This window comes from Condylura cristata, unplaced genomic scaffold (genome assembly GCF_000260355.1).
Source record: "Condylura cristata isolate star-nosed mole 26May11 unplaced genomic scaffold, ConCri1.0 scaffold00007, whole genome shotgun sequence".
In the NCBI taxonomy this organism is placed as follows: Eukaryota; Metazoa; Chordata; class Mammalia; order Eulipotyphla; family Talpidae; genus Condylura; species Condylura cristata.
In genome coordinates, this window is record NW_004567108.1 from 34776214 (window position 1) to 34796728 (window position 20515).

General features: G+C 37.3%; 1 protein-coding gene across 2 annotated transcripts in view; it reads left to right on the top strand.

The window, feature by feature from the left end:
• The first annotated feature begins 5751 nt into the window (after positions 1-5751).
• Positions 5752-20515, top strand: part of AP3B1 (adaptor-related protein complex 3, beta 1 subunit) — a 191498-nt gene continuing 176734 nt past the window's right edge. For both annotated transcript variants that reach the window (XM_004678186.2, XM_012721952.1), the window contains exon 1: positions 5752-5984. In XM_004678186.2, coding sequence (XP_004678243.1) covers positions 5857-5984 — 128 coding nt within the window. In that variant the 5' untranslated portion in view covers positions 5752-5856. The remainder of the gene's footprint in view (positions 5985-20515) is intronic.

Consider the following 20515-nt stretch of genomic DNA (forward strand, 5'->3'; position numbering starts at 1 on the left):
GCAGTGTACTTCGTCGATCTGCCTGTTCTGCTCCCCACTCTGTCCCTGGTGAAGCCTCTCACCCTCCGCATCTCTGGCCTATACCCCAGTTCTGTATGAATAAATAAATAAATCTTAAAAAAAATACATTCCTAAAATTCATTTAATTATTATTGCTTATTTTTATTCAATAAGGAATTTATTTTTAGGTATTTTATTCAATAAGGAATTTATTTTTAGGTATTTTGTGAGTGTGTGAGTTTGTTGTAGATTTATTGATGGCTCCCAAATATATCTGAATCCTAAGCCCTGAAACTGTGAATATTACCTTTCTTTATTTTTTTTAAGATTTATTTATTTATACATATTTATACTGGTCAGAGAAAGAGTAGGGAGCAGATTAGGCAGATGTACTGAGATACCCTGCTGAAGGTCAGCAGAGGTCTGCCACACCAGGTGGGTCACCTCCCTGTCAGGGAATCAAATTCATGCTGCAGTGGCTGTGGATAGCTTCATAGTGCTGCACTTTAACCCATTGCACCACCAGGAGGGCCCCTGAATGTTACTTTGTAGATGTAATTAATTTTTGATATGCAAAAATTATCCTGGTTTATCTGGAGGGTCCTAAATGTAGTCACAAGTACCCTATGGAAAGGCGTCAAAGGAAGATTTGATTTGACACAGGTTGGGAGAAGGCTATGTGACAACAGAGTGAATAGAGATTTGAAGATCATATGCTGCTGGCCTTGAAGATGGAGAATAGAGCTATGAGCCAAGGAATGTATCTCTAGAAACTAGAAATGACAAGAAAGTGCTTTTTCCCTAAAGTCTCTGGAAGGCATGGCCGTTCACTACCTTAGGTAGTATATATTGATTGGCTTTGGACTTCTGTACTCCACCTCTGAAAGAGAATAAATTTGTGTTGTTTTAAGCCAGTACATTTGTGGCAATATGTTACAGCATACATCAGAAATAATAGAGACCTCACTCTATTTTTTGACATATGATAAGTTAATTGTGTACTGTCAATATTTCCATCTAGTTGAATATGTTTCTATTCTACCAATTCAATCTTTTTACTCTTGATACAAAACCAGACTTTTAAATTATGATAACCTTTATAGTACATTGAAATGAATTGTTGGGCAAGTAATTCATTATGCTATACCTCAAAAAATTAAAAATTTCTTCCTTTAAGCTGCATTTACTCTTCCAGGTAAACTTGAAATTCAATTTACCTATTTACAAAAATTATTTTTGATTGTTACTGCTTTAAAGTATTCAAATACTATTTACACAATAAAATTTTATAGTTTTTCTTCACTTAGCTCTTGCATAATTGTGGATTCCTCAACCCCCCTTTTTTTAGGGGATATGGTCTGGGTGCCCAGAGTTCCTGCTTGTCAGCAAGGTGTAGAATCAGGCAGGGGACCTCTGACCAGGGGTAAAAGTCCTGGTATGAGGAAACCAGCATGGCTGAAAACAGCAGGCAGATATTAGAACAGAAATAACATGCTTACACTGGTAGGGATATCGAAGCCCCCAGGCAATAATCCCTGGTAATTTTCCCTAGCATGCATCCCTAATCCCATAGTGCCTGCATCTACACTCCCTCTGTACTTGACCCACCTTTGTGCTCAGTGTTACGGATAGGAGGCACCTTTGGGTGGGGGCTGCACATAGCTTCCAGTGGAGCCGCTCTGGGCTTCTGGCTCTGGGTTTCTCGTTGATCTAAATGGACTTGGAATAATCTTTCCCCTCTTTCACGCTGCTTCCAATGCTGCTGTCTCTTGAGGCCACACATAATGCTTAAGACTATTTTATCGCTAAAGGCTTATTTGTTGTTATTGTAGAAAAACACTTTTTTTTTTTTTGAAGATTTATTTATTTGTGTATACAGAACTGGGGTACAGGCCAGAGGCTCAGGGGCAGCGAGAGGCTTCACCAGAGACAGAGTGGGGAGTAGAACAGGCAGATCGACGAAGTACCGTGCTGAGGGGAGCAGCGGGCGGGTCAGGAGAGGTCTGCGGCACCATGTGGTCACCTCTGGGGCAGGTGGGGATCGAAATCATGCGGAAGTGGCTTTAGTTTCTCAGTGCTGTGCTTTAACCCGCTGCGCCACCAGGGAGGGCCGAAAAACCCTTTTTAATTATATTTTCTAATTACTGGTATGTAGGAATGTTATTGAATTTTGAAATCAGTTTAAACATCTAATGATTTTCTTTCAGATTTTCCTGGAAGACAATCATGTTATCTATAATTATTATAATCTTTTATTTCCCACTATTTGTTTTTCTTATCCTATTGTATTAGCTAGGATTTATGCAGCAGTGTTAAATGGTAGTGATATAAATAGGCATATTTGCTCGTTTTCTGAATTTGTTGGAACAATAATCATAAAAAGATGATTAAGTTCATTATTACCATGAGTGATAATTACAATGAAATGGTATTCCACCTATCATAATGATGACAATAAAAAAATTTAGAAAATAAAGTATTGGTGAGAATGTGAGAAAAGATCTCATACACTGTTTGGGAGGTGTACTGCTATTACACTGGATAACAATGTAGGATGTTTAGTGAGGGTGCACATGATATACAACTAAGAAATTCTGCACCCAGCTACACATGCCAGAGATTCTCTAGCATATGTAGATATGAATGCCCTCATTTTACTCAAGGAATACAAAGTCTAACTTGTTTAGCATTAAATGAATTAATATGTGTAAAAATCACTTATGTGCCTGGTACATCTATGAAGTCATCTATTAAGTATCTATAATCATTGAGAAAAATTGCCCATGCGTGAAGTTCTATAAGTCAATTATTACCTTCAAGATTACTAAAGAGAGCACTTTAGATGTGCCATCATTGCATCTGGAGGAATATTCTAACAGTTGAGTAAAAACCCACTAAACTTTGACCAGAAGACATTTTGGAGAATGTTCTTCTTTTCCCTCCTAGAAGCTCAGTCATGTTTGTTTCCACAGAAACAGAGTTCTTTTTTAAATTAAGTTTTTATTAAAATAATTTATTTGGAGCAGTTTGAAGTTCACAGCCAAATGGATAATACGGAGGAGACATTTCCCATATTTGCCCACTCCACATGCACCTTTCCCCACTCTCTACATGTCTTACCCAAGTGGTACATTTGTTATACCTGATGAACCTAGGGTGGTTCATCTGCGGTCCACAGTTTACATTATGTTCACTTTGGTGTTAGGTATTCTGTGTATTTGGACAAATGGATAGCCATCGTTATTGTATCAGAGTATTTTCACTGCTTTAAAATGTAATATGATTTTAAGATTCTTTCATGTATTTTCATGGCTTCTCACCTTTTTTTAAAAAATGCTGAATAATATTCCATTGTCTAGATGGATGTATCACAGTTTACTCATCTACTCATCCACTCACTGAAGGACATCTTGATATTGGCAATTGTGAATAAAGCTCCTATAAATATTAACGTGCAGGTTTTTATAGGAATTAAGTTTTTATCTCTTTTTTTGTAAACACCTAGGAGCACTATTTCCAAATCAGATGGTAAGATATACTTAATTTTGTAAGAAACCCAACTACATTGCAAAGTGTTGTACCATTTTGCAAAGCTACCAACAATCAATGTGAAAGATCCTGTAGCTCCTCAATCTCTCACCAGTATTTGGTGCTGGTAGTGGTCTGGATATTGACCATTTTACAGATGTGTAGTGATCATTTCATTGTTGTTTTCACAGTGGACTTTGTAATGCACTCCCAGGTCGTGTTTCACTAGTCCCCTTATACTTTCTGGGTTCTGGGCTCTACGTTTCAACACTTGCCTAGATGAGAAAGGGTAAGAGGGTGGTCCCCAGAAAAATTTAGGTAAGTTGAGCAAGTTTAAGATTTGATTTCCTGTAATTCTGTTATATTTGCTGTTTTGTTTGGGCTAATGTCTCCAGGTTTTTTTTCTTTTGACTTGGACTGATGGACTATTTTCCAGAAATGGAGGACTTTGGCTACACTGGACAATGCCGGAAAAGACTTTCTCTTAAGGTTACACCCCAAGATCTGTGCCACCATAGGTATGACGGAATAAAAATTAAAAGGGGGGATTGTAACAGGATGGTCCCCAGGAAAAGGAGAGATTCTAGGTTTCCTGCCCCAGCCAAGAGGGTGGAGCTGAGCAGGCAGAGGAGAAGCTAGAGAGGAGACTGCAGAGGCAGGAAGAAGGATGGAGATTCAGGAGACCTGGAGGAGCACATGGAGCAGAGAGACATGTGAAGAAACTGTGCTTGCTTCTAGGTTCTGGACTGGTTGAAACAGAAATGGGTGAAAGAGCCATGGAGAGGTTAACAATGGCAGTGTTTATCTTGATTTTACTTCCTTCCTCCTAGAGTGCTGGGGCCCCTGTGCCCCTTTTCTATGGTACTTACCAGAAGGTGCCTTAGATTGTTGGCAAACTTTTGGGCTTCAGTGGCTCTGCTTTGGGCACACCCCTGTTTGTGCATTTACCCACCAAAAGATGGGTAACTTCACCCGCTTGATTTGGAAACTTTATTCTTTCCTTTTTCTTATTGTGTACTAATTGTATTAAATTCTTTTCCATTAAAGCTCTTAGGCACTCAGGTATATTTTGTCTTGGGCACCAGATGGCAGAACCTATTTAGAATGGGCAAGTTTGGGGGATTCTGTATTGTCCCTCACCCTGCCCTGTAACAAAAGTAGTAGGGGAAGAGGCTTTCTTAGGCACTATTCTTTTTTATTTTTAGATTTATTTATTTATGCATACAGACTGGGGTACAGGCCAGAGGTGCAGGGGTGGTAAGAGGATTCACCAGAGACAGAGTATGGAGCACAACAGGCAGATCGACAAAGTACACTGCTGAGGGGAGCGGCAGGCTACACAGGAGAGTCTGCCCAAAGTGGATCATCTCCGGGGCTTCGGAGGCTGGGAGGCTCGCTCTGAAGGGGCCTGGGCTTGCTAGCAGTGCTTGGCCACGAGGGAGGGCATCTTAGGAGCTACTTTTTAGCCAGACAATATTCCTCCTTGGTCCTCAGTAGACTCCAGTAAATCATCAGCGGGAAAATAGGAAAGGAGATATCCAGATGGTAAGCTACTCTTGGCACATGAAATGGCTCATTTTATTTAATTTTTTGGTAGTCAGAGGTCAGTAGGAAGCTCTCTGTTTTAGTTCCTGGGAACTATTGGTGCCAGATTTTTGAAAACTTGCCCTGTAATTGTCACTTCTGGGAGGGATCCACAAAAGTGCCTTAAAACAAGTTTTCTTAAAGTGAAGAGGTCAAGGACAAAGTTTGCTTGGAGGCCAATATGAAAGTAATGCAACTTTGGTTGGAGGAAGAGGCGCAAAATCAGCCTAAAAAACCAAAAATGATCTTGGTGGCTGAGCAAAGTTGCTCCTGTGGTGTTAAATGGCGTTTTAGGAGAAATCTGAAAGCCACTGTCTCTCTCTCTCTCTGTCCTGTAACACCACTGGTTTCCAGCAGAAGCAGCGCAAAGAAGTGATCCCTCCTTAGGGATCAAAATGGATTCAACTGATACTTTTCTTCAATAAAAACTCTGAGAAATCAGAATTCAGATTTTGCACAACCGGGTCTCACAACTAGGGTCCGAATCTTACGGCTACCTCGAAAACCCGGAGAAGAGAAATCCAGCCGGACCCTGGAGCGGCCGGCGGTGGGCTCCGGAGATCCTGCACACTGGGCATGCGCAGGGGGTGGATCGCCAGGTCGACTTAGGGAGCCGTGACGAGTCCGGAAGCGCCTGCGCGCGCCCCTCCACACGAGAACTAGTTTTGTTCCGTGTCCTCCGGGCAGGAGCCCTTCGGAGAGAACCCGGGCCAGACCCACCCGATACCCGCCAGCACCTCAGCAATGTCCAGCAACAGCTTCGCTTACAATGAGCAGTCCGGAGGAGGGGAGGCGACGGAGCTGGGACAGGAGGCTACCTCAACCATTTCCCCCTCCGGCGCCTTCGGCCTCTTTAGCAGCGATATGAAGAAGTGAGGAGAAAGGCTTGGGGTGCGGGGACGGGACTGCGGAACTGGGAATCTAGGAGAAGTCGGCTCTTGGGAGAGGGGTGGGGTCGTTAGCGCTGGACCGGGAAGCCGGCGGTAACGTTTCCTGAAGGTGGGTGGTGTAGGTCAGTTGGTAGTGGGGAGAGTTCTTGGCGAGTTTGGGGTGCGTGTACAAGTCCTTAGTATTCAAACTTTAGTGGAAAAGAGCCATTTGGAGAGTTTAGGTCCCATTTCCAAAGACTGTTGAGTTGGTTTGGAGTGGGACACAGGTCCAGAATTGTGAACCAACATCTCTAGCTAGCTAATTTAATATTTCCTGCATCGAACATGGAGAAATTCACCTAATATAGGGTGAAGAGAGTGTTTGCGGTGTTGAGGGGGAGTGTTACTCCTGAGACCCAAGAGTGACCCAGGAATGTAGGAACATGGAGGTTTCTAGGCGTTTTATGAATGAGGACACATTAATGATTCTTGGATATCCTTTGCACTACAGACCCAAAAAACCCCAATCCCAAGCAAAATAAGTATGTGAGGAGAGAATATTTAGAATGTTACTAAACGTCTGCAAATGGATGGTGTGGCTTTTAAGATTAGCTGTAAAACACTGTACACTTAGTAGTTTTTTTTAAAAAAGTCAGTAAGAATGTTTTAAACACCATTGAGAAATGGTAAAAACAAAACAAAACAAAAAAAACCTACTACCATCCCAACTTTTTTGGGGGGGAAGATGTGTTTACATTTACAGAATCTTGATTGTTACCATTTTTACATTTAAAAAAATTTTAATCTCTGCTACTCACTATGGCCACTGGATTCATAATAGGCTGTTACTGGATTTATACTAAATTAAGGTAATGTAGTTGTCTTGGTGACTACAGATGTTAGAAGGGTGTGGTTAAACTTTAATTTGAATGTTACTGACAAGATGGGACAGTCTGAAAAGTACTTGTCTTTGAAATTGGGATTACATTTTGATTTTTGAGCTGACTGCAGATTTATATTCAGCATAGGAATGCACTTTCTTTTTTACTTTCCTTGTTCCTAGGTTAGCAAAGTTTGAAGGTGAATAGTTTCTTTTTATTTCTCTTTCTGTGCATTTAGATGATGGATTATTTTGACAGGGAGCTTGTTGCAACTCAGTCTTTCCTCCAAATATTTCAACGACTGAATTAATCTTTAAATCTGCATCTGCCTGTTTTGCATGTGATTTGCATACAATTTATTTGTGTGGTTGGTGAACATCTAAGAGAGGCTCTTAGAGCCTCTGTTGTTTTATTTTATTAGATTTGGGTCTGCTTTTGGAAAAAAAAAAAAAACCGCATGTGTTTGACTGTGACCAGCTGTAGAGGCGACTGAGTTAGTTGGATTTGAAAGAATAATAGCCAACATTTTGTTCTTATGTATTTGTATACAGTACTTTATACTGTTTGCCTTATCATTCAGCCCTGACAGTTTTGCTACCTGATTTCATTTACTTATTAATGCAAAAATGGGAGCAGAGTTTTTCTTGACCCAAGATCACAAAGCTAGAACAGTGCACTATGTGGATTTGAACTCAGGCATTCCAATTTTAACGTCTCTTCTCTGAAATAATTTGATACACTGCTTACTACTTGAAAACATTTATGATGCTCTAATTTTTTTTTAAAATATTTTGTTTATTTATGCATACAGAACTGGGGTACAGGCCAGAGGTGCAGGGACTGTGAGAGAATTCACCTGAGACAGAGAAGGGAGCAGCAGGCAGGTCAGGAGAGGTCTGCCATGTCCTGTGGCACCATGTGAAGAGGCCAAGTCCAGCTTCCCAGCACTGCGGCCCAATCTGCTGTATCACCAAGGAGGGTTTATGAGGCTCTTATTAGAGGATGCCTACAACTCACTAAAAGTTTAAAGAATAGTAGTTACAGACAGTGTGAGACCTTGAAGCTTCCAGGAATTAGAAACATTTTGGTAACTGAACTGCAACTTAATGGGAACATACAGAAACAAGAAGACCCCTGTTCTGGAAGTGGGTCACTTACACTCGAGCCTACACTCTGTCATTTATAAAATGGTTTTATCACTTGCCCTTTTTAAAAATCTAAATATCAAGATTTATGTAAAAGACTTTAAAGCATACCCTGTTTCTCTGCTTTAGTTTTTGGTGATTTACTTTGAAATGGTTTCAAGTTCACAAAAAAGCTACACTAGTACAGAGGACTACATTTTATGCACATTCACCAATAAGAAAATTTAGCTATATTGCTTTCTTTGTTCTTTCTCTTGCTCTTTCTAACCACACATATCCCCCTGTTCCCTTACACACACAACCACATACACACTCAGTCACTATTTCATACTCATTATGTTTCCTCAACCTTTGGAGAGTAGGTTGTGAACATTATTTCCCTTTACTCTTAATAACTTGGTGTGTATTTTTAGATGACAGGAATATTTTCTTACACAACCACAGCACTGTTATTACCAGAAAATTTAGCATCAGTAAAATCCCACAGCCTAATCCAGTGTCATTATTTGTCCCCATAAATATGTTTCCTTTTCCTTTTCCTTTTGTTTTAGTATTTTTTCCCCTTTAGTAGAGCATCCAATCCAGGATCATATATTGCAGTTAGTGGTCATATCTTTTTAATCTCTTCTTATCTAAGGAATAGGTTGTGTGTGTAAGGTCTTTGTTTGGGTTTGCTCATGTTTTATGTGTTCTCTCATATGTTTAGATTCATGTTATATACTGGTCACAATACTACCATAGAAGATGTGTCTTTTCATACTGTTGCATCCAAAGGCACTGGATGCTCTCTTTAGGATGTTATTTTCCTCAAAGGGTTGTCCATTTTCTCTCCCTCAATAATCTGCTTATGGAGGTATTCTGAGGCCATCCCTAGATTTAGCAACCGTTGATGAACCCCTGAAGTCACTCTTTAATACAAAGGCTCAACTCCTGTTTACTATTACAACTCCTCAGTCCTTCCACTCGCTACTCTGCTGTTGACACTCTTCTCCTAGAGTAGTGTGTCCTGTAATTGTCACTAACCTCAAGAAAACCTGGTCATTTCCTAGTTACTGGATTATTGATTATTTTTGTTTTGATGAATTTAATCTTTCTTGTAAAGATTATTTGGGTCACTCTTTACTTCAAAGCCATAATTTGGGAATTTTAGATTTTTTTTTAAGATTTATTTATTTATACATACAGAAATGGGGTACAGCCAGAGATGCAGGGACAGCGAGAGGACTCCCAGAAACAGTGGGGAGCAGAACAGGCAGATGGACAAAGTACACAGCTGAGGGGAGCAGCAGCCGAGATAGGAGAGGTCTGCTGCACCATGTGGGTCACCTGGGGCCAGAGATCAAACTTGCACTGAAGTGGTCACAGCTTGGCTTAGCTTCACAGTGCAGCGCTCCAATCTGCTGCGCCACCAGGGAGGGTCTGATGTTAGATGGTTTTAAGGCAGTGTATTTTACATGTCACTTATCAGTTAGCAAATCTGTGTATTAGATTATTGGCTTTACAATTTTCAGTTTCTTAGGGACCTGCATGACCCTTAAAGATATGAGACCAAAAGACAGTTTGGATGGTTGAGGTTTATATGCCCTCTTGAGCTAGGATTGATATAGGGCCTGGGGTTCTAAAAGGGAGGAGAGTAGTTCACTGGATGATAAGAACATTGCTTGCTAATTAGATGTTTGCCATGCCATTCAAATAGGTCATTCAGTTAAAAAGTTATCCCTGTACTAGTTCTCTTTCTGGACCAACTCCCCTATCAACATTCTTTTAGCCAGTCAAGGGAGAGGTGAAAGTTTCTCTGTAGTCTGCTTTATGGTTAATTGCCTTTAGTTCAAAACAGCTCACATAGCAAAATAGCACATTTTGGAGAGACTTGTCCAGAACTGTAATACACTTGCTTAATTAGATAGCATAGTTTATACAGATATGCCTAGGAAAGTGTTTGGTGCATGGTTTTGCTTAATAAATATAAATATTTTTAGGTCATTAATTGAATGACTCTGATCCTACTAACGTTGCTTGTCTCTTTAGCCATTGTAGTTTAAAAACTACATGGCTAAATCTTAAGCAAAAAGAGAACTCAGTCTACTCCTGTTTTATTGCATTACATCAGTGGAATCCTACATCACACTGAAGGTAATAGTATATAGGTCCAGAACTCTCACTTTCTTCATGATGTTGCTGGAGTCTGTGGCTAGAATTGACTGACTTGAAATTGTCATATAGACGTTTAGTGAACTTTACAATCAAACTTTTTAAGTCTTTTCCACTCTTAAAGATATCTTTATTTATAAATTTGGGATTATTTCATATGTAAAGTTTACTCTTCTGTGTTTTCAGTGAAAAATACAAAACAATAAGGCTTTTATCTTCCCTTAAAGAAAATTCAAATTCAGTTTGTATTAACTGTTATGGCATGTGGACACTTATATGTTAAATTGTGTAGTAATTCTTTTTTTTTTTTTTTTTTTTTTTTTTTTTTTTGTAATTCTTAATATTACTGATATACTGATTAAAGCTACTTATCAAATTTACAAAGGGCACCTATTAAGTGTTTAGGTTTTTTCAACATTTTATTGATCTTTTATAGTAAATAATATTTGTTTCATAATGGCTATTAACAAAAGAAAAAAAAACTAGTATTCCTAGTTAGATGAATTAGCTGTTTTTGTCTTCAATGTGATTAAAACCGCAAGTTTTAAAAGCGGTGGCAACTCAACAGTTTTCACTTTAGTAGTGCATTATGATCCTGTATTTCTTGAAATATACTTCAAATCAAGTAAAATTTACCACATTGAACAAAACAAAAATAGATGAAATACTGACCATAAGCAGAATCCTTTTCTAACAGATTATGAAAGTGATTCATTTTATTTGCTTATCTTGCATTTCTTCTGGGAAAGTTATTTCAGACTTTCACAGTTTATCTTAAAGAGTATTCAACTTAGAAAATATTAATCCCTTGATATAAGATATAGCATTTAAAGATTACAGATCTGATGAAATTTAAGCCTTCCCTTTAAGTTTCAATGTAAAATTTCATGTTATTTCTAAAAATATTTAGAATCTAAAACAACATTACTAAAACTGAATGATTAAAACAAACAAAAAGCAAACAGATGGTTGGGTGAAATGTTCTTCTTTTTTGCATGAAAATTCATAAATGCTTATGGAATGACAAATGTATTATAGTGAAGTAATTTGACAGTACTGCAGTTGTGTATATAAATGAACTGCTGACAAAAACAAATTGCCTGCAGTCCAAATTCAAAATTTAAAGTGAAGAGCACAAAGTAGAATAATCAAGAAGGAAATGATTTTCCTATATTTCTTATTATTATGAATAATGTTCATTGGTTTATGTATTTAGGGTAGACTTATTTAGCGTATCAGCTAGAAAGAGTTCATAGATCTACAAAAATGAACAATTTCTAGTCAATGTCTGCTTATTGTTGGGCTGATTACTCATATTGCTGATAGGCACAGCTTAATTAGAAGGCCAGTGCCATTAATCCTTCAGCTGAGTTGGCATGGCAGCTGGACAAGGGAAGACTCATGAATGAGCCTGTTTCCAAAATCATGGGTTGGCAGCACTATACATCATCTAGCTTTACTGTGGGAATGGGTTTCTTAAAGCTGACATTAAGAATGTGGTCATGAGGGAAAAATTGTGCTGTGAAGGCAGAGAGGTAAGGAGCAGAGTAGAAGATGGGGGGCTTTGGTTTTTATGTTGAGTGAGGAGAAATCGTCGTGTTTTGAGCAGATGGGCCGTTAGATGTTTGTAACATTGAAGTATCTGATGTGTGCTGGCCACATATCCTGTTTCAAAAGGTTATAATCTGTGGGAGACTTGGGTCTATGTTCATTTCTAATGTTAATCCCACCGCCAAATTTAAAAAACCTTATAGAAGTAATTTATTGACTTAACACACGAGTGCCTTCTTGTTGCTAGGTACTGTTCTTGATGCTGGGGCTATGAAGTAGACAAAATGCCTGGTCTCACAGACCATATGTTTTAGTGTAACAAAGAATATATGTGTAAGCAAGTCACGTCACTTCATCGTTGACTTGACTAGGGGAGAGAATAGAGAGTTAGGGTGGAGGTTGGCTTGGAGTTTGAAATAACATGGTCAGAAAAAGATCTTTGAGAATTTGTTAATGGAGCATAATACTGAGGCAGGTGAGGGAGCCATGTTAGATGTCTGGGGAAGAGTATTCAGTAAGAAGGAATAGTACCTGTTCAGATTCTGAGGATAGAGAATTTTCCACTCATATGGGGAGCAATGAATAGGCCAAAATTACTGGAATAGAATGCATGAAGAATTAGTAGTTAGTAGAGGAGATGGGTGAAGGCCAGATTGTTTGGACTTTGTAAATTGTTTAAAGTCATTGTAAGGACTTTGATTATACTTTGAGGGATGCCAAAAACATTGTACAATTGTGAACAGAGGAGTGAAATGATCCTACTTTTAAATGGATCACTTTGCCTCCTGAACTAAGAATAGAATGCAGAACTGAGGCAGGGAGACCAGCATGGAAATATTGCAGAAATCCAGGCAAGAGAAAATGATGACTAAATCATAGTGGTGGGGGTAGAGAGAAATGGTTTAATTCTGGATCTGTTTTGAACAAAAGGCAGTGAAATTTGCTGATGGTTTGGGATTGGTGGAGTGGCAGTAACTGAGAGCTAGTAAGAGAGTTTCACCAGAAAAAGAATTGTATGACCTTAATATTTCAGAGGTTGAGTAGTTTTGGGTATTCACAGAGGTTGAGCATGATGCAGGTTATTGACTATAGGAGCGAATAACTGACATTTTCTGGAGATGAGAATTAATAAAGAATGTTAGGCGCAGAAACTTAGAAATTAGGTTATTATATGGGCTTCTGAGTAGATGTTAAAGCTACTCTAAAGCCAGTGGCTTAAAATGTCAGAGCAGTGGCAAATCACAACAACTAGAATGAAGAGGGGTAGCTGAGCTCAGTGGGGGTATTTTTGAAGGTGGTTTCCAGATGAATGTATTGAATCTAGTATCAAAAATAATCATTTCTTCACAGGGTCCCCCTCTTTTACTTGTTGATAGTATGTATTGTTAAATCACAGTAGCTCTAAATGTTTATGTATGCATGGCCTCTTCACCCCATCTATTACTACATCATATCTTGTTATTCTACCATCCAAATACTCTTAGGTTCATTACATGGATGCCACCTTTAGTTTCTATGGCACTCCATACCCACATATTTTTACTGCATCTCCCCCCACTCCATCCTTTTTTTGGATCCATAGTTGTAATTGCCCAGGAATTTATTTTCCAAAATAAAGAAATAGTTTCCATGTTGTCTGAGCTCATGAGGGCCAGTTTTCTTAGGCCAACCTTTGGAACTTCAGGGCTTTTGTATTCTTTGAAGACAGTTTTCCCTTGGTCATATACTCATGTATCAGTTGCAAAACATTTTCATATGCTTTATTTCTAATTGAAGTGTCAGAATACTGACATAAAATTTATGTGGATTCTGTTACCATGAAGTAAAATTCAGAGGACCATTTTCCATTTCCAAACCTACATAGCCTTCATCAAGAAATTTGGCAGGGCCATGTGACTCTTTTCTTTTTTGTAACTATAGTAAAGGCATATAATATCACATTTACCATTTTAAAGTGTAAATTTCAGTCATTTTAAGTGTACTCATGTTGTTGAATGGTGCTTTATACTTTTTCAGTTACAACACTGCTCTATGCCTTTTAAAAACTGAATTTTTACTGAGATTTTCAAGTGCTTCAGGGACAATGCTTATTTAAGGTAGAGATTGCGTGTTGGTTTCCTCAATTCCCTATACAGGAGGCTGATCCAGATTCATCAGATGGAAAACTTGCCTTCTGTGGCCTTGGAAAGTTTTTTGTTAAGAATTTAAAAATTAATCTGGTTTTGAGCTGGCATATTTTATTAACACAGTTATAGAAAACATATATTTATTCTACTTTCGTTTATGAATTTCTTGGAGGAAAACCTAATACTAATACTCAAACTTGATGCACATACTGACTCATTGGCATGTCTATGTTTATGCCCATCTGTTATGGTGGCACCATGCCCATTATTACAGTGGCATGCCAGTATCAGTGAGGCATGTGAGCCAACAAAGATGAATTGTTTGGATGGAAAACACTATTCTGTAATACTAATTAATTTTGATCTGATGAATCTACATGAGATAATGTTAACCAAATACAGTCAAAGTAATGTCAGTGAAAATAAAATTTACTTTGACTTATCCAGAAGTGCATCACAGATGTTTTAGACTATTATTGAGAATAGGTAGAATTATTGTTTATTATGGTTCCAGTAGTTTTCTTTTTAATAAAAATTTTGAATTTAAGAGAAAAAAGCCACATTTACCACACTTTCTTTGTGGTAGATTTGGGGTTAGAGTGGAAGTGTTGTGACACCATATGTTAGGGATTTTACGCTCATGAGGTATTGCTTTAGAGTTCCTAAAGAACTCTAAAGATTTTTAAAGATTTATTTATTTATTAGTACAGAACTGGGGTATGGGTCAGAGAAGCGGAGGGTGAAAGGATTCACCAGAGACAGAGTGGGGTGCCGAACAGGCAGATCCACGAGGTACACTGCTGAGGTGAGCAGCGGGCGGGTCAGGGGAGGTCTGCCACGCCATGTGGTCACCTCTGGGGCAGGCCAGAATCGAACTCATGCGGAAGCGGCTTTAGATTCTCAGTGCTGTGCTTTAACCCGCTGCGCCACCAGGGAGGGCCCACTAAAATGTATTCTTTTTTTTTTTTTAAAGATTTATTTATTTGTGCATACAGAACTAGGTCAAAGGCCAGAGGTACAGGGACGGTGAGAGGATTCACCAGAGACAGAGTGGGGAGCAGAACAGGCAGATCGACGAAGTACACTGCTGAGGGGAGCAGCGGGCGGGCCAGGAGAGGTCTGCCACGCCATGTGGTCACCTCCGGGGCAGGCAGGAATCGAACTCATGCGGAAGTGGCTTTAGCTTCTTAGTGCTGTGCTTTAACCCACTGTGCCACCAGGGAGGGCCTAAAATGTATTCTTAATACACTCAGCTTTAGAACAGAAATTGGCAGTGAAGAATAAGTATTTCAAAACAAGACTCAACATTAATTCTTTGCTGTGCCATTCCCTAGTTCTGTAATAGAATATTTAAAAGTTGTATAAGTTTAGAACTTCTTATATGTTGTGTTATCTTATATATTCTACTTATATTTTCTGAATATCAGCTTGCTTTATGTGTTGAATGGGAGTAATAATGGCAATAAATACTTCATAGAAACATTTTGATGCTAAAATAAGTGTTACAAGTTCTGGACAACACTGTCAGGTGGCTTAGTAGTTATGTTATAAATGTAAGATGTGGTGGCAGCAAGTTAGTAATATAGAAAATATAACTTCCATTCCTATGCATGTATTCTTCCAGGGAAATTAAAACAACAACAACAACAACAAACCAGCCAAACAATAAAATATGTACTATTCTTTAGTTATCTTTTTTTCCCATTAGTTTATTTGGGAGACTTTTCTACATTCATATGACACTATTTCAATTTTTTTAACCACTATGTGATTTTTTAGAATTTTCTTTAGTTTTCCACTTGAGGAGTATCTTTATTGATTTAACTTTTGTTGAATAGCATTTATACAACACAAATTTCACATGTGAATTTATTTTTAGGAAAAAGCCCTAGAGACATTTCTATGTCAAAGATTTATTTTATGTTATGACAAATTATTGCTAAATCACCTTCCAGATAGATTGCACCAATTTTTCTCCCTCCCCCAGTATTAAGTCTGTTTTCTAATACCTTTGCCAATACTGGGCACCTTCAAATTTCATAATTTGCCATTCTTTTTTAAAAAGATTTATTTACTCATACAGAACTGGGGTACAGGCCAGAGATGTGGAGGGTGAGAGGATTCACCAGGGACAGAGTGGGGAGCAGAACAGGCAGATCAACGAAGTACACTGCTGAGGGGAGCAGTGGGCGGGTCAGGAGAGGTCAGGAGAGGTTTGCTGCGCCATGTGGATCTCCTCCAGGGCAGGCGGAGATCGAACTCATGCAGAAGTGGCTTAAGCTTCTTAGTGCAGTGCTTTAACCTGCTGTGTCACCAGGGAGGGTCTAATTTGCCATTCTTAATAAGTACAATGTTAATAATTTTGAGTCTTCATCTGTGTAAGTTCATAAAGTCTTCTTCCTCATTTTTATTGGGTTAGACTTTCAATGAAATGCTTTTAAATATTCTTTATCTCTATTGATTCAACTCTTAACTGATTCCTAAGGGCTTTTTGTGTTTGGAAAAATTAGCATTTCTATCCAATTCTTTTTTTTAATGATATTTTTTAGCATGAAACTTTCTTTGTTTATATTTATCATTTTTAGTTGCTTGATTACCAATCTTTCAATCTTTTATAGAAAGTAGCATTTTTAAGTTTACAGTATTCTTAAACTGTGAAAAAACTCTTTTGCCTATTCCAACCAATTTTTGTCTTAGCATATATAAACTCTACGATCTCAGTGATTCTGAGATTTTAGGATGAGTAGTCACATTCTACAGTACATTCCTACTATCCTGAGCAAAAGTAGAATCTATTTCCTGTTGCCTGCCAACAGAAAAAATAGTTGAGGGTTTGGGAAATAGAGATACTTCTACGATATATGTATGGCATCATGACTTTTAATACATAAATACGTAACTGATGTATGCCTAATTTTTAACTTTTATTGGGGTCAGGGATAAGGAACATGGTGAGTATATAGCCTGTATTCATTTATCCTTCCAACTAATATTTATTTTGGGTTCATATAGGCTTACAAAAAGGTTAGTGTACTTGAGAAAACAACCATCACTTACATTTATAGACCCCTTTTTAGAGTTCTTTTGAGTGCTCATATCCAAATTCATGGCTACTTTGATGTCTTTCCAGTGTTCCTATGGGTGGATCCCCCTTGGCCTTTGAGACCTCAGTTTGTTTGTTTATTAATTTAAGTTAGGTTTTGAAGTTTTCTATTGCTACATCATGGCACTATCAAAGGGACCCCTACTATACAAAAAGTCAGTACAGGATAAGCTCCCAGAGAAAGAACATCAAGAGCCTAGTGATAATCCGTTATAGTTTGTGAGCCCTCAGTTTAAATGATCATCTACACATAGAGGTTTATTTGTGATCACTCGTTCTTTATAGCATCACACTACTTTAATTCTTTGCATACTGCTTAGCTGGTCATTCTGTCTTTCTGCCTGCTCTACTTTCAGACCTCTATCTCCTTTCCTGCTGTCTTCTTCCATCCTTTCCCCACCCCAGCTGTGACTCATAGAATGTAACTCCCGAAACAGTTTAGAACTTTAGTACTTAAGAACAATTCTAGCACATAGTGAATGTTGAAGAAGTGGATGTGCTAGACTCAGTGTTAAGTGCTTTACATGCTCTCATTGTTTTCTTAACCCTTTTGAAATAGATAACTTTTGTTTTTTCTCTATTATAGTTTGTGCTCTTATCCTTTATTATTTTCTTACCTATGCTTTGAGTTTGTTATTCTTTTCTAGCTTGTGATTAGAAACAGATTATTGATTTTCAATCTCTCTTAATTGCATTTAGAAATATATTAAGCACTTTTAGCTTCACTTTTAAGCTATGAAATGTTACTGTTTTATTAATCACTTTAAACTTATTTTTTAATTTCTCATTTCTTCTTTGGCCTAAAGGAATACTTTTTCCCTGTTTCTCTCCTGCGATTTTGCCCTGTCAGGTTCCAATCCCTTTGATAGTCCTGAACTTCAATCTGTGTCTTTTCAGTCTGATAAAGTTTATTTATCTTTAGATTTTATTCTCTCACATGATAATTTGAAAAATGTAGTCAGAAAAAAAAATTGATGTGAATAAGGAGCTCACTTTGTGTGTTTCCCTTCTTCCAAGCATCTTGGCCTCTAAAGCCTTGTCTGCCATGGTTGATCCCAGCGTCTTCAGAGAGTTATTTTGTTTTTAGTTTTCCAGCTTTTATAGTGATTTTCTGACAGATTTATTGTTTTATAGCTATAATATAAGGAACAGATCTGGAAATCCCTACAGAGCAGCATGGATGATCCCTTTTAGATAATTGATTATGACTCTATTCAAAACCCTCAGTGGTTCCTTACTTACTCAGAGTAAACATCAAAGCCTATGTTTTACCCTCCTTGCATTGTCTTTTGCTTTGAGTGTTTTTTTCTGAACTCCCTATTCCCTCACTGCAAATCTTTCTTTAGTTGTCCTTATTTGAAATTCTCTGATCTTGTATAAAATTGTTACCTTCCTTTCCTTTTGCATTCTCTTTCCCTTTGCTCTTTTTTCTATATATAATCTATGTTTTAAAATTTGCATATTTATTATGTATTTGTTTCTTTGTTTATTTTTCTTAGTAGAGTCAGATGTCTGAGGGCTAGGATTTTCATTTGTTTTGTTCACTGGTGTGTCACAAGTGCAGATGGGAACCAAAGGGAGAATAGGTAGAGACTCTTAAGGGAGAAAGATCTCAAGTTGGAGACATAATGGTCAGTTGTGTCAAAAGGAGAGAAATAATCTAAAAATATTCATGAAATTTTGCATTGAATTTTTTAAGTTAGGAAATTAATGTCTCTTTTGTAAGGAATTTTCAAAGAGAAGATAAAAGGCTTATGAAGGTGGAGGAAGTGTTGCTATCAGTTATAGACTGTTACTTGTTAATTTTGTCACCAATATGGCAGGAATCTAGTGAGTAAAATTAAAAAAAAATATAGAGGGAAAAATTCCTATTTCTTAGGTAATGAATGATATTTCCTTTCAGAAGGTTAGACAATTAGGTGTCTGGAGCTTTCTGTTTTTATTTACTCTTGTGTTTTTAAGTACCTACATTGTTCCAAAAACAATACAGGGTTCTGAGTGTCACCCAGAGGAAGAAGTTTAGTTCCTAACTGAACTGGAGGTGAGTGCTTCACATTGGACACAAACTTACTATAAATCAATCCTTTTTGCTATGTAGTACTAGAAAAAATAATTTCTGACTCGTGTTCCTATCTTTTTTTCTGAAAACCTAATGTACTACCTGTAGTGGATACCTGTGTAAAATGCAAATAAAAACATGTTACTAGATAATATTTTTTCTAATAAATGGGAAAAACATGCAAAGTATAAGCTCCATTTAAAAATTAGATTCAAAAGATAAAGAACTATTGAATTGGTCTCCGAAGTGTATAAGTCATAAACTCATTCCTTAGTTTCTGTATATGTCTCTTGTTGAATTAGTTATAAGAATATGTGGATTAAATAATAGCTCTTGGCTAGACTTCCTCTGATTACAATTAAGATGTACTGATGCAGTATTTCCCTCTCAAAATAACCATATTTGCATAGCAATATACAGTGCTACATAGGCTAAATTTTTCCTTAATTTACATTAATTTTTCTCTTTAAAAGGAGTGAAAGGTTTCAATGATTTATGGATTATAGACTTTTTTAAAAAGAGTGGTAACTTATACTAAGCAAAAGCTCCATTACCTTCTAAATTCTTATATTTAATTGTTAAAATTTTGCTTTTTGATCACAATTGCTGCTTCATTTGATGCTGAAATGGAATGACTTCCTGGAAATAGCGTGATTTTCTTTAACTTTCTAGTTATGTATTTTTTTCTTGTTCTTTGAAACTATAAAACAGGTGTATTTTCAGCATGAAAGGAGCAGTCATACCTCTTAACACCACAAGATGTCACTTATGTTAAAAAAAAAAAAAGTTGATACCCTAAAACTCAAAGCTTGAAAACTATAGACAATTAGTAAATGAAGGACTAGGTGAACAAAAATAATTGGTTTAAAACAAAAGGTCAAAAATTATTTGCTAATTGAGCATTATTTTGATTCAATTCCTGATGTTTGGCTAAAAATTTCTTAATTTTTAAGATTAATGTAATAATATTTGAATCAGCATAAGGGGGAGGTAGACCTAAGATGATTTGGTACAAGTGAATATATACATGGAGGTTAAACTGTGTGTTTGGTATTAGCTTTCCCAAATCCTTGCTGAGAGCAAGCAGTTGAAAAGAAATACATAACTTTTATTGGAATTTTCAGTAAATCTTTGATGTATCTGTGAGAGGTTGAATATATTATTGTATTATTGTATTGTATTATTGTATAATATCTAGAATTTTTCTTTTCTCTGGACATTAAAGTTATTTCTCTGCCTCATTTAAACACAAACTGTATATTTGTTGTTGAAGACCATCTTTTCAGTTAAAAACAAAGAGCAAAGCCTTTTGCTTTAATATGGGAATCCTGTATTTTTGGTTTTGTGGAACAGGTCAGGACCTAAGGAGGTTTCATAGAGGGCTGAGGCATCTTGAGCTTAAGAGGAACAATGAAGTTTCCATTAGGCCATGAATAAGATTACACCTAGGGTTAGAGGTTGGCATGTCTTAAAAATTGACTATTCTTTATTGCTCATTTATCTCTCTAGATAACTGGT